We start from the raw sequence: 12904 nt of genomic DNA on the forward strand, positions 1-12904 counted from the left end.
CACATTTGCTCACTTTGCCCCCAATTCATATGGGATGATCAGAGCAGTTCAAGTGGATGGACACAGGGGTTTGTGGCAAAGGTGAGCAACCTAGGCTTAGAAATCCTCAATCTTATAAGAAGGTACTAGCAAACTTGTCCAGTCTTTGTATCTGACGGAGATATTATCTTTATAATTGGGTTGAAAGCAGACCTACTCTGGAGGAACATATTGTATTTATTGTCCTGAATAGTAAACAAATCTGCTGTAAAATAGACGTTAACTTTATTATCTAAGGCAGTAAGCAAACCTAGATCTGAAGGCGATACCATCTTGCAAGGCTATCTGCTGTACAAATATGCTTGAAAAGATGGTCCAGAAAAGAAAACGGTATTATTGCCTTTGCTCAGAAGACACACAGAAACATAAGAGAACCATGGAAAATTGTCTCCCAACACTGTTCACCCAGAGCCTTCCACTCTTGTCTGCAGGACAGTCTTAACATCCCATCATTAGTGTGTCTATCACATCTGGCTTCACCATGCCTAATCAAGATTTCTAGGTCCAGTTCCCCACCATGTTTGGCAGTGCTCCACTGCCAACCCCAGAATAAGGGAGTGCTCAGAATTCCGAGGGGACATGGGTGGGGATCAGAACTTCTGGGCTTGAGTGCAGAGGGGGCCCATATTCCTTGGTTCTGAAGGAGGAAGAGGCTGGAGGTGAATGTTCTGGGAGAGGAGGAATGTGGGTTCTGAACTCTTAAGTCCCCAAGGGAGGAGACTGGTAAGGTCCCAGCTTCCGAGGTACTGACGTGGGAATGGCCTGAGAGGTCTAAGAATCCCGTATCCTCGGGAAGAAGGGGCTGAAATTGTGAGGGGTTGAGTTGCAGGGGTTTGTTAGCTTGAGACTCCTTGGGAGGTCCCTGGGAAGCAAGGACTGGAACCATTGGCTCCAGGGTTTGGTGTGAAGGTAATGGGATCTCCTGATTCTCAAAGGGTCAGAGGACTGATAGTTGCCCATGCTTTGATCTTTCCATCTACTCCTTACTCCACTTGAGGGTAATCACCTACTCTTCTAGTTCCACAAGAGTGCGCCTGCGCGAGTATAATCTGCACTTGTGCCATGTCCCGAGGCCTGGGGCATCATCCACTCATCATTCAGCATCTGCGCTATGCGGGTGGGCGAGACCAGCGCCATGACGTCATGTAGCTGCGACTATCCCTGCAGCGCGCCTCTCCCGTCACGTCCCAACCATGGAGCCGTGGACGTGCGTCCCCTGGTGGATGTGGCCTGCGTGATGCCAGGCCGGGGCCTGGTGTCCGATAAAGATCCTAGAACCACAGGAAACCAGGACTGAAAGGTGCTAGAGAATGGCCATATGTCGCTGTCCATGAAATCTCAAGGACTTCTGGGTGGAGGGCACAGGAGCCTGAACTTACGGGTTTGCCCCAGTCCACTGTCCTCCCAAGTGAGTCTCCCAGATACGAGGCACTGTGCCAGCATCAGCTTCATCTGTACCACATCTTGTAACAGGGACTACCCAGGGCCCTGATGAACACCATGGTGTGTGCAGGAAGAGGGGGTGAAGGCACGGACTCCTGTGTGGTCAGAGCCCAGAGGGGGCCATGACGGGTGGGGAGGAGGCTGTGGACTGGCTCGAGAAGTGGGATGTGGTTGTGTTTGATTTCCTTTGGCCAGATAAAGTGCTGGATATAGGATTGAAAATGGAGTATGAAGACCTGTTAGAATGGAGGGTCAGGTTGGAGTTGAGTTACAGATGGGGTAAAATTGTGCTTCGGATGAGTTTGGGACTGGCAATTTAAAGGTGGTTTGGGATGGCATGGCTTTGGGATGGAAATAGGTTTGTTTTTATGTTGGCTGGGAAGGGTGTGGGGATTGAATTGGGGATGAAGTAGGTTTGGTTTTGGAGATAGAATACATGGAGGTGGCTATTGCATGCGAGGATGTGCATTAGTTTGGTTTGATCTTTAAATGAAGGAAGCTATTAGGGTTGTCTTGAATTAGATTAAGTTGTGTTGGGTTGATGGGTTGGGCTTGTGGGTGATGTGGTTGGATTGGGCTGTGTTAAATTGGTTTGGGTCAGGTTTTGGTTGAGGTTATCATAGGGATGAGGATATGCTTGGGACACTGGATTCAGGTGGTTCTCATTCAAGCTGAGGCAAATTTCCTGTCAGACGGTCATTCCAGGGAACGAGTGGTTGTGTGGGGGAAATCAGGCCACTGGCTGTGAATATCCCTCTATCCTGGTCTTGAATTGTGATTATCTATGTCCACTTCTGTCTCCTTCACTGTACTTGGAGTTGATCTGGTCATTCAGCTGGAAATGGGGGAAGATTTTGTCAAATTCTTGAGACACAGCTGGGTCTGGATCAGCGTAAGGTGCTCTGGTTTTATTGAAGAGATGAAATCACATTTTTTTTTTCAAAATCAAAGAAATCTTATAGAGTTAACAGTGAACTCTTATAATAAGAGTTAACACCAGGACTCTTATTCTTGATTCTTTTCTGAGACACCAAAATGAGATTTCTCAATGCTACCCTAATTCTTTTTTTTTTTTTTTTTTTTTTTTTTTTGAGACACAGTCTGGGTCTTTTGCTCTGTCACTCAGGCTGGAGCGCAGTGGTGTGATCATAGCTCACTGAACCCTTGACCTCCTGGACTTAAGGGATCCTCCTGCTTCAGCCTCCTGAGTAGATGGGGCTACAGGTGCTTGCCACCACACCTGGCTAATTAAATTTTTTTTTTTTTTTGTAGAGAAAGGGTCTCACTTTGTTGCCCTGGCTGATCTTGAACTTCTGACTTCAAGTGATTCTTCAGCCTTGGACTCCCAAAGCACTGGGATTGCTGGCATGTGCCACTCACCGTGCCTGGCTTGCAGCTTAATCTTGGAGTGTATAAACCTGGCTCCTGATAGCTAGACATTTCAGTGAGAAGGAGGCATTGGATTTTGCATGAGGACAATTCTGACCTAGGAGGGCAGGTCAACAGGAATCCCCGCTGTACCTGTACGTTGTACAGGCGTGGAGAATGAGGAGTGAGGAGCCACCGGAACCCCATATTGTTTAGTGGACATTGGATTTTGAAATAATAGGGAACTTGGTCTAGGAGAGTCATATTTCTGGATTGGAGAATATGTGGTATCACAAGGTTTTATGATGAGGGAGAAATGTATGTGGGGAACCATTTTCTGAGTGTGGAAGTGCAAGAATCAGAGAGTACTGAATGCCAAGGCTTCTATTTCAGGAACATGGTAAGTTGGAGGTCCAGCTTCTGGGCTCAGACGGGTATAGGGACCAGGAAGTCTCACAATCCGATCATTCTGATATTTCAGGGCATATTAGGTTTGGGGTGCAAAGGAAGTACTTGGGACTTAGGCACATGAGACTTTGTATTGAAAATCAATGATTGGGGCTGGCTGTGGTGGCTCACGCCTGTAATCTCATCACTTTGGGAGGCCGAAGTGGGAGGATCGCTTGAGCCCAGGAGTTGGAGACCAGCCTAGGCAACATAGCCAGACCCTCTCTCTACAAAAAAATTAAAAATTAGCTGGATGTGGTGGTGCATGCTTGTGGTCTCAGCTATCCTGGAGGCTGAGACAGGAGAACTGGTTGAGTCTGGGAGTTCAAGGCTACAGGGAGCTGCGATCACGCCGCTGCACTCCAGCCTGGGAAGCAGAGTGAGACTGTCTCAGAAATTTTTAAAAAAAGAATCAGTGATCATCCCAACCCCTGTTGCTGTTCATCCTGAGCCTGCCTTCTCTGGCTTTGTTCCCTAGATCACATCTCCATGATCCATAGGCCCTGCCCAATCTGACCTCACACCGTGGGAATGCCTCCAGACTGATCTAGTATGTGTGGAACAGCAAGTGCTGGCTCTCCCTCCCCTTCCACAGCTCTAGGTGTGGGAGGGGGTTGTCCAGCCTCCAGCAGCATGGGGAGGGCCTTGGTCAGCATCTAGGTGCCAACAGGGCAAGGGCGGGGTCCTGGAGAATGAAGGCTTTATAGGGCTCCTCAGGGAGGCCCCCCAGCCCCAAACTCACCACCTGGCCGTGGACACCTGTGTCAGCATGTGGGACCTGGTTTTCTCCATCGCCTTGTCTGTGGGGTGCACTGGTGAGATTGGGGGATAAAGGAAGGGGGGCGGGTTCTGACTCTTATGCTGAAGCCCTTTTCCTCCCACCCAGTGCCCCAGCCTCGTCCCTTCAGCCCACAGTTCACCCCAGACAATGTGCCCCTGACTCTTCCACATTGCAATAGTCCTCATGCCCACACTAGGTCCCCGCTCTCTCCCACTTACCTCAGACCTTTCTCTCCATTGCCCAGCCAAATCCCTGCTCCCAGCTGCTTTACTAAAGAGCAAGTTCCCGGGCATCTCTGTGTTTCTCTTTATGGGGTTCAAAACCTTTCAAAGACCTCTCTCCATGCCACTGGTTCCTTGGACCCTATCATTGGGCTGCCTCCTGAGCCCCTCAGTCCTACCACAGTCTACTGACTTTTCCCATTCAGCTGTGAGCATTCAACCCTGTCCCCTGGACCTTGACACCTGGCTCCCCAACCCTGTCCCAGGAAACCCAGATTCCACCAGACACTTCCTTCTTCCCCCCGAGGCTATCTGGCCTGAGACAACAAATGCTGCCTCCCACCCCGAGTCTGGCACTGGGACTTTCAGAACTCCTCCTTCCCTGACTCTTTGCCCCAGACCCGTCATTCAATGGCCAGCCTTTTCCATGGGAAAAACACGAGCACCCCCAACCACAACGGCCAGTTCTCCGATTCCCTAAATGTGCGCCCTTTTCAAAACCTGAAAAACAAAACAAAACAAAACAAACCAAGAAACAACTCAGGCAGAACTGTTTGCTTAACCTTGGACATGGTAAACCATCCAAAACCTTCCTCTCCCAGCAACTAAACCTCTCCACTGGGCACTTATCCTTGGTTTCTGGAACCCCTTATTCTCTTAGAACCCACAGCTGCCACCACGGTGTCCCTTCTCCCAGTGTAAGACCCCAAATCACTCCAAATGACCCAACCCCCAACCCGATGCCTGCTCCAGATGTTTCCCATGTCCCCTACTCTGATCTCTGGGGTCAGCTCTGTTCTCAGAGCATGAAGTCTCCCCACCTGGTCCAGCCACCAACCCACTAACGCAGGGAATAGCTACAGAATTCCCAGCCTTCCCAGGACCCCTTGCTTGTGTCCTGGACTCCCAGTCCTGGTCCTCTGCCCCCATGTCTCTTCAAACCCACAGCTCAGCTCCCTCCCCTATCCAATTCTTTTGGGTCTGATCCCCCTGACCCAGCACCCCCTCTGCAGGTGCCGTGCCCCTCATCCAGTCTCGGATTGTGGGAGGCTGGGAGTGTGAGAAGCATTCCCAACCCTGGCAGGTGGCTGTGTACAGTCATGGATGGGCACACTGTGGGGGTGTCCTGGTGCACCCCCAGTGGGTGCTCACAGCTGCCCATTGCCTAAAGAAGTAAGTAGGACCCTGGGATCTGGGGAGGGAATGGCTGTGTCCCACAGGAATAACAGCGGGATACTTCCCCCAGGGTCACTTCTCAGGTGAGGCTTCAGACTAAAGGAGAGAGGGAAGGTCCTGGCCCAGGTCGCACCCGGAGGCAGAGCTGGGGCTGGACCACTCTCCCCATGGCTGCCTGGGTTTCTCTCTGTGTCTGATCTCGCTGTGTCTCTTGGTATCTGGCTCTGGTTGTGTCTGTATGACTGTGTTTTGGTCTCTATGTCCCTCTCTCTTTTCTGTCTCCCTGTCTCTGTGTCTCTCCCGTCTCTGTCTCTGGGTCTCTTTGCGGCCATATCTGTCACCGTGTGTCTCACCCTGCATCTCTTTGCCTGTCTTTCTCTCTGGGTCTCTGCCTCAGCCCTTCCTCATCACTACTGAACACACCCAGATGGGCCCGTGAGGGTAGGTGGGGAGCACCCAGAAAAAGGAAGGACTTTAAGCTCAATGTGTGTGCATGTGAGGGGGTGCCTGTCATTGCACAGCACTCTCTGCAGGACATCCCTCCACCCTGGGGAGACACAGGGAGGGCTGGTTTCAGCTGTAGCTGGGTGCACAATTGAGGAGGGAGGAAGGAGAAGGGGAAACAAGAAAGGAGGGGAAGGTGGCGGGGCACGGTGGCCCACGCCTGTAATCCCAGCACTTTGGTAGGCCGAGGTGGGTGGATCATCTGAGGTCAGGAGTTTGAAACCAGCCTGGCCAACATGGCAAAACCCCGTCTCTACTAAAAATACAAAAAGTAGCCAGGCGTGGTGCTGCACGCCTGTAATCCCAATTACTAGGGAGGCTGAGGCAGGAGAATCGCTTGAACCTGGGAGGCAGAGGTTGCAGTGAGCCGAGATCGTGCCACTGCACTCCAGCCTGGGTGACAGAGCAAGACTCCATCTCAGAAAAAACAAACAAACAAACAAACAAACAAACAAAAAAAACGAAAGGAGGGGAAGGGAGCTGGAGAGAGAAAGGGGGACGTGGCCCTGAGCTGTGGGCCAGGCCACCCGCCCCTACAGAGCCCTCGCTCCAGCCCCAGCTGCAGGTGAGCCACCCTCATGCCTCTCCTCCTCCCCCTGCTACTCCACACTCCTCAGATGCCCCCGTGGCCTCCCTCCTTTTTTTCTCCCACACTGTATCACCCCTGGCTTCCTCTCTGCTGTTTCTCCTTCTCTGTCTGACTTCCTGCATCCTTTTCTCATTTGTCTATTTCTCACTCCCTTCCTGGTTCTGTTCTTTCTCCCTTCCTCTTCCCCATGTCTATTTCTTGCTGTCTCTGTCTCTTGTTTGCTCATCCTAATTCTCACTGTTCTCCCTTCTGTTTTTGTCATTCCTCTGCCATTTTATGCTCTCTCTTTTCCACTTCGTTTCTTTCAGTTTCTGTCTCTGCCTCTCACATGATCACACTCCTGTTTTCTAACTCACTGTCTGTATTTCACCACGACTATATCTCCCCGACCCCTGTGCTTTTCTCACTGTTTCTTTTTCTTCCGTTTGGAGTCTCTCTTATCCTCCCCTGCCCCATCTACCTTTCCCCATTTTCTCTCTCCTCATGCATCCACCCCCTTCCTCCCCAGGAATAGCCAGGTCTGGCTGGGTCGGCACAACCTGTTTGAGCCTGAAGACACAGGCCAGAGGGTCCCTGTCAGCCACAGCTTCCCACACCCGCTCTACAATATGAGCCTTCTGAAGCATCGAAGCCTTAGACCAGATGAAGACTCCAGCCATGACCTCATGCTGCTCCGCCTGTCAGAGCCTGCCAAGATCACAGATGCTGTGAAGGTCCTGGGCCTGCCCACCCAGGAGCCAGCACTGGGGACCACCTGCTACGCCTCAGGCTGGGGCAGCATCGAACCAGAGGAGTGTACGCCTGGGCCAGATGGTGTAGCTGGGAGCCCAGATGCCTGGGTCTGAGGGAAGTGGGGCCAAAGAACCAGGTGGGGTCCGGCCACAGCCCAGTTTTTCTCTGACCCATAGTCTTGCGCCCCAAGAGTCTTCAGTGCGTGAGCCTCCATCTCCTGTCCAATGACATGTGTGCTAGAGCTTACTCTGAGAAGGTGACAGAGTTCATGTTGTGTGCTGGGCTCTGGACAGGTGGTAAAGACACTTGTGGGGTGAGTCATCCCTACTCCCAACATCTGGAGGGGAAAGGTGAGTGAAGACCCTAATTCTGGGCTGCAATCTGAAAGCTAACCAGACATCTGCCTCCCCTGCTCCCCAGCTATAGCCACGCCCCCTCCCCATGCCTCATCTGCCACCCTCCTTCCCCCTTCCCTGACTCCCTCAACACAAGAGGTGATTCTCACAGCATAATTCACCCATTCCTGTGTTGAGCACATGCTTACTGGGCACCTGCTACGTGACCAGCATTGCCGTAGACCCTGGGAAGCAGCAGTGAACAGATAGAGAGAGCAGCCTCTCCCTCCTGCAGCCCCCACGCTGGTGAGGGGCACGGGCAGGAACAGTGGACCCAACATGGAAATGCTGGAGGGTGTCGGGAAGTGATTGGGCTCTGGGGCAGGGAGGAGGGGTGGGGAGTGTCACTGGGAGGGGACATCCTGCAGAAGGTAGGAGTGAGCAAACACCTGCTGCAGGGGAGGGGAGAGCCCTGCGGCACCTGGGGGAGCAGAGGGAGCAGCACCTGCCCAGGCCTGGGAGGAGGGGCCTGGAGGGTGTGAGGAGGAGTGAGGGGGCTGCATGGCTGGAGTGAGGGATCGGGGGCAGGGCATGAGATGGCCTCACATGGGGAAGAGAGGGCCCCTCCTGCAGGACCTCACCTGGGCCACAGGAGGACACTGCTTTTCCTCTGAGGAGTCAGGAGCTGTGGATGGTGCTGGACAGAAGCAGGACAGGGCCTGGCTCAGGTGCCCAGAGGCTGCCGCTGGCTTCTCTTTGGGATCAGACTGCAGGGAGGGAGGGCGGCAGGGGTGTTGGGGGAGTGACGATGAGGATGACCTGGGGGTGGCTCCAGGCCTTGTCCCCGCCTGGGCCCTCACCCAGCCTCCCTCACAGTCTCCTGGCCCTCAGTCTCTCCCCTCCACTCCATCCTCCATCTGGCCTCAGTGGGTCATTCTGATCACTGAACTGACTGTACCCAGCCCTGCCCATGGCCCTCCATGGCTCCCCAATGCCCTGGAAAGGGGACATCTAGTCAGAGAGTAGTCCTGAAGAGGTGGCCTCTGCGATGTGCCTGTGGGGGCAGCATCCTGCAGATGGTCCTGGCCCTCATCCTGCTGACCTGTCTGCAGGGACTGTCCTCCTGGACCTTGCCCCTTGTGCAGGAGCTGGACCCTGAAGTCCCCTCCCCATAGGCCAAGACTGGAGCCTTGTTCCCTCTGTTGGACTCCCTGCCCATATTCTTGTGGGAGTGGGTTCTGGAGACATTTCTGTCTGTTCCTGAGAGCTGGGAATTGCTCTCAGTCATCTGCCTGCGCGGTTCTGAGAGATGGAGTTGCCTAGGCAGTTATTGGGGCCAATCTTTCTCACTGTGTCTCTCCTCCTTTACCCTTAGGGTGATTCTGGGGGTCCACTTGTCTGTAATGGTGTGCTTCAAGGTATCACATCATGGGGCCCTGAGCCATGTGCCCTGCCTGAAAAGCCTGCTGTGTACACCAAGGTGGTGCATTACCGGAAGTGGATCAAGGACACCATCGCAGCCAACCCCTGAGTGCCCCTGTCCCACCCCTACCTCTAGTAAATTTAAGTCCACCTCACGTTCTGGCATCACTTGGCCTTTCTGGATGCTGGACACCTGAAGCTTGGAACTCACCTGGCCGAAGCTCGAGCCTCCTGAGTCCTACTGACCTGTGCTTTCTGGTGTGGAGTCCAGGGCTGCTAGGAAAAGGAATGGGCAGACACAGGTGTATGCCAATGTTTCTGAAATGGGTATAATTTCGTCCTCTCCTTCGGAACACTGGCTGTCTCTGGAGACTTCTCACTCAGTTTCAGTGAGGACACACACAAAGACGTGGGTGACCATGTTGTTTGTGGGGTGCAGAGATGGGAGGGGTGGGGCCCACCCTGGAAGAGTGGACAGTGACACAAGGTGGACACTCTCTACAGATCACTGAGGATAAGCTGGAGCCACAATGCATGAGGCACACACACAGCAAGGATGACGCTGTAAACATAGCCCACGCTGTCCTGGGGGCACTGGGAAGCCTAGATAAGGCCGTGAGCAGAAAGGAGAGGGTCCTCCTATGTGGTTGAAGGAGGGACTAGGGGGAGAAACTGAAAGCTGATTAATCACAGGAGGTGTGTTCAGGTCCCCCAAACCACTGTCAGATTTGATGATTTCCTAGCAGGACTTACAGAAATAAAGAGCTATCATGCTGTGGTTTATTATGGTTTGTTACATTGATAGGATACATACTGAAATCAGCAAACAAAACAGACGTACAGATTAGAGTGTGGAGAAAACAGAGGAAAACTTGCAGTTACGAAGACTAGCAACTTGGCTTTACTAAGTTTTCAGACTGGCAGGAAGTCAAACCTATTAGGCTGAGGACCTTGTGGAGTGTAGCTGATCCAGCTGATAGAGGAACTAGCCAGGTGGGGGCCTTTCCCTTTGGATGGGGGGCATATCTGACAGTTATTCTCTCCAAGTGGAGACTTACGGACAGCACATAATTCTCCCTGGAAGGATGTATGATAATATGTACAAAGTAATTCCAACTGAGGAAGCTCACCTGATCCTTTGTGTCCAGGGTTTTTAGTGGGGGTCTGTAGGACGAGTATGGAGTACTTGAATAATTGACCTGAAGTCCTCAGACCTGAGGTTCCCTAGAGTTCAAACAGATACAGCAGGGTCCAGAGTCCCAGATGTACAAAAACAGGGATTCATCACAAATCCCATCTTTAGCATGAAGGGTCTGGCATGGCTCAAGGCCCCAAGTATATCAAGGCACTTGGGCAGAACATTCCAAGGAATCAAATGTCATCTCCCAGGAGTTATTCAAGGGTGAGCCCTTTACTTGGGATGTACAGGCTTTGAGCAGTGCAGGGCTGCTGAGTCAACCTTTTATTGTACAGGGGGTGAGGGAAAGGGAGAGGATGAGGAAACCCCCCTGGGGATTTGGTTTGGTCTTGTGATCAGGTGGTCTATGGAGCTATCCCTACAAAGAAGAATCCAGAAATAGGGGCACATTGAGGAATGATACTGAGCCCAAAGAGCATTCAATCATTGTTTTATTTGCCTTCTTTTCACACCATTGGTGAGGGAGGGATTACCACCCTGGGGTTATGAAGATGGTTGAACACCCCACACATAGCACTGGAGATGTGAGATCAACAGTTTCTTAGCCATAGAGATTCACAGCCCAGAGCAGGAGGACGCTGCACACCATGCAGGATGACATGGGGGATGCGCTCGGGATTGGTGTGAAGAAGCAAGGACTGTTAGAGGCAGGCTTTATAGTAACAAGACGGTGGGGCAAACTCTGATTTCCATGGGGGAATGTCATGGTCTTGCTTTACTAAGTTTTGAGACTGGCAGGTAGTGAAACTCATTAGGCTGAGAACCTTGTGGAATGCAGCTGACCCAGCTGATAGAGGAAGTAGCCAGGTGGGAGCCTTTCCCCGTGGGTGTGGGACATATCTGGCAAGATTTTGTGGCACTCCTGGTTACAGATACTGGGGCAGCAAATAAAACTGAATCTTGTTTTCAGACCTTATACTGTGTAATTGTAAGTGGACATTTAGTAATGTACAGGGGGTCAGGGAAAGACGGGGGATAGTGAATGCACCTGTGGGACTGGTTTGGTTTCTGTGATTGAGTAACCCATGGAGTTATCTCTGCAATGATGAATTGTTTGAAAGAAACCTGATTGATTTTATATTGAATTAGAAGTTAATAAGCATGCTGAAAAATAAGAGAACATATTAGGAATATCGAGCAAGACTAACATACATAAAATATGAGAAAAAGTAGGTAGGAAATATTAGGTGGGAAAAATATGATAATTGGAAAAAGTAAAAAAAATGGATTAATAGAATTGAGTAGAGGTGAAGAACGCAATAGTGACATTTTAGACCAGATTGAAGAAAAATGTCAAAGAAATACTGAATGATGTGAGTGCTGGCAGTGCAGATACTGAACACTAAAGACTCAGGAAGAGAGAAAAATAGGAAAGGAGGAAACACATGACTAAACACTGAAGGCAGGTTTTTTTTTTTTTTTTTTTTTTTTTTTTCGCAGAGTTTCACTCTTATCGCCCAGGCTGGAGTGCAATGGCTCAGTCTCGGCTCACTGCAACCCCTGCCTCCCAGTTCAAGTGATTCTCCTGCTTCAGCCTCCCCAGTAGCTGGGATTACAGGTGCGCACCACCACACCTGGCTAATTTTGCATTTTTAATAGAGACGGGGCTTCTCCATGTTGGTCAGGCTGGTCACGAGCTCCTGACCTCAGGTGATCCGCCTGCCTTGGCCTCCCAAAGTGCTGGGATTGATTACAGGCATGAGCCACCGCACCCAGCCTGAAGGTAAGTTTTATAGAATTTAAAATATCTGAACGACCTCAGATCAATAGAATCCACAGAGTGTGATTGAGTAGAAAGAAGGAAAGGCTATGAAACAAAAAAGAAAACTAGTATTGTCATTGACAAAAAATGTCATTGACAAAGCCCTGGAGAGAAAGGATGGCGGAAATATTGAAGGAAAAGAATGTAGAACTAGAATATAAATTCATTCCAACAGTTTGGCAGTGTGTATCAATAGCCTTTTTTAGATAATGCAACATTCTCATACATTGCTTAAGGGAGTATAAATTGGTATACTCATTTTAGAAAATGATTTAGAAGTATATGTTGCAGCTGAACATATGCATGACCTATCAGTATCAATCTTAGAAATATACCCCCTAGAAACCCTAGAAATACTTCATATTTTCATAAAAATCCTCGTACCAGAAAGTTCATAGCATCCTCAAACCAGAAACTGCCCAAAATGTTTATCTATAGGAGAATGGAGAAATAAATGGCATATTCATACCAATGAATAGTGTGTGTAATGAACAAGGATTATGTTTCATCCAAGACAGAGATGGGGCTTTAAAGAGACTGCCACAGGAACACAAAGAGAAAACCAGAGACGGAGAGACAGCAGGGGAAATAGAATCTGAGATAGACAATGACAAAATTGGGAAGAGAAAAAACAAGGTAGCTGGAGACACACAGAGAGACACAGACAAACAGGAAGACAGTATCCCCTCGTGGTTAACATCACAGCTTCTGTTTATTAAGCACCTAATGTGTTACAACTGCACAGATCCCATTGAACCATGGGCCCTCTCCCTCACCTCCCCGAGGAGGCAGCATGCAGGAGCTCAACTAGGCAGAGAATCCAGGAGTCCTGAGGTGGTTGCATGAATGGACAGCATACACTAAATGAAGAAATGCTAGACCTGCCC

The 12904-nt window shown here is 50.6% G+C and overlaps 1 protein-coding gene across 5 annotated transcripts; it reads left to right on the plus strand.

The window, feature by feature from the left end:
• The first annotated feature begins 1192 nt into the window (after positions 1 to 1192).
• KLK2 (kallikrein related peptidase 2) lies at positions 1193 to 9838 on the plus strand. Of its 5 annotated transcripts, none has more exons than XM_016936681.4 (6): positions 1210 to 1447; positions 3776 to 3847; positions 5313 to 5472; positions 7077 to 7363; positions 7477 to 7613; positions 9011 to 9838. In XM_016936681.4, exons 4-6 carry the CDS (start codon positions 7177 to 7179, stop codon positions 9164 to 9166), a joined length of 480 nt encoding a protein of 159 aa, XP_016792170.2. In that variant the 5' UTR covers positions 1210 to 1447; positions 3776 to 3847; positions 5313 to 5472; positions 7077 to 7176; the 3' UTR covers positions 9167 to 9838. The 5 variants fall into 5 exon arrangements, with proteins under 5 accessions (XP_016792173.2, XP_016792174.2, XP_016792175.2 ...); XM_063802133.1 differs by having other exon boundaries at positions 1216 to 1447; positions 5313 to 5558; XM_016936684.4 differs by lacking the exon at positions 5313 to 5472 and having other exon boundaries at positions 1193 to 1447.
• The last annotated feature ends 3066 nt before the right edge of the window (positions 9839 to 12904 follow it).

Source organism: Pan troglodytes, chromosome 20 (genome assembly GCF_028858775.2).
Source record: "Pan troglodytes isolate AG18354 chromosome 20, NHGRI_mPanTro3-v2.0_pri, whole genome shotgun sequence".
In the NCBI taxonomy this organism is placed as follows: domain Eukaryota; kingdom Metazoa; phylum Chordata; class Mammalia; order Primates; family Hominidae; genus Pan; species Pan troglodytes.

Excerpts from the sequence above, each read along its gene's own strand:
- KLK2 (XM_063802133.1), top strand. The coding sequence starts at position 5,404 with ATGGGCACACTGTGGGGGTGTCCTGGTGCACCCCCAGTGGGTGCTCAC. Across the intron at positions 7,364-7,476 it reads CAGCATCGAACCAGAGGAGT|TCTTGCGCCCCAAGAGTCTT; the intron begins GTACGCCTGGGC and ends TCTGACCCATAG. Across the intron at positions 7,614-9,010 it reads GTGGTAAAGACACTTGTGGG|GGTGATTCTGGGGGTCCACT; the intron begins GTGAGTCATCCC and ends CTTTACCCTTAG.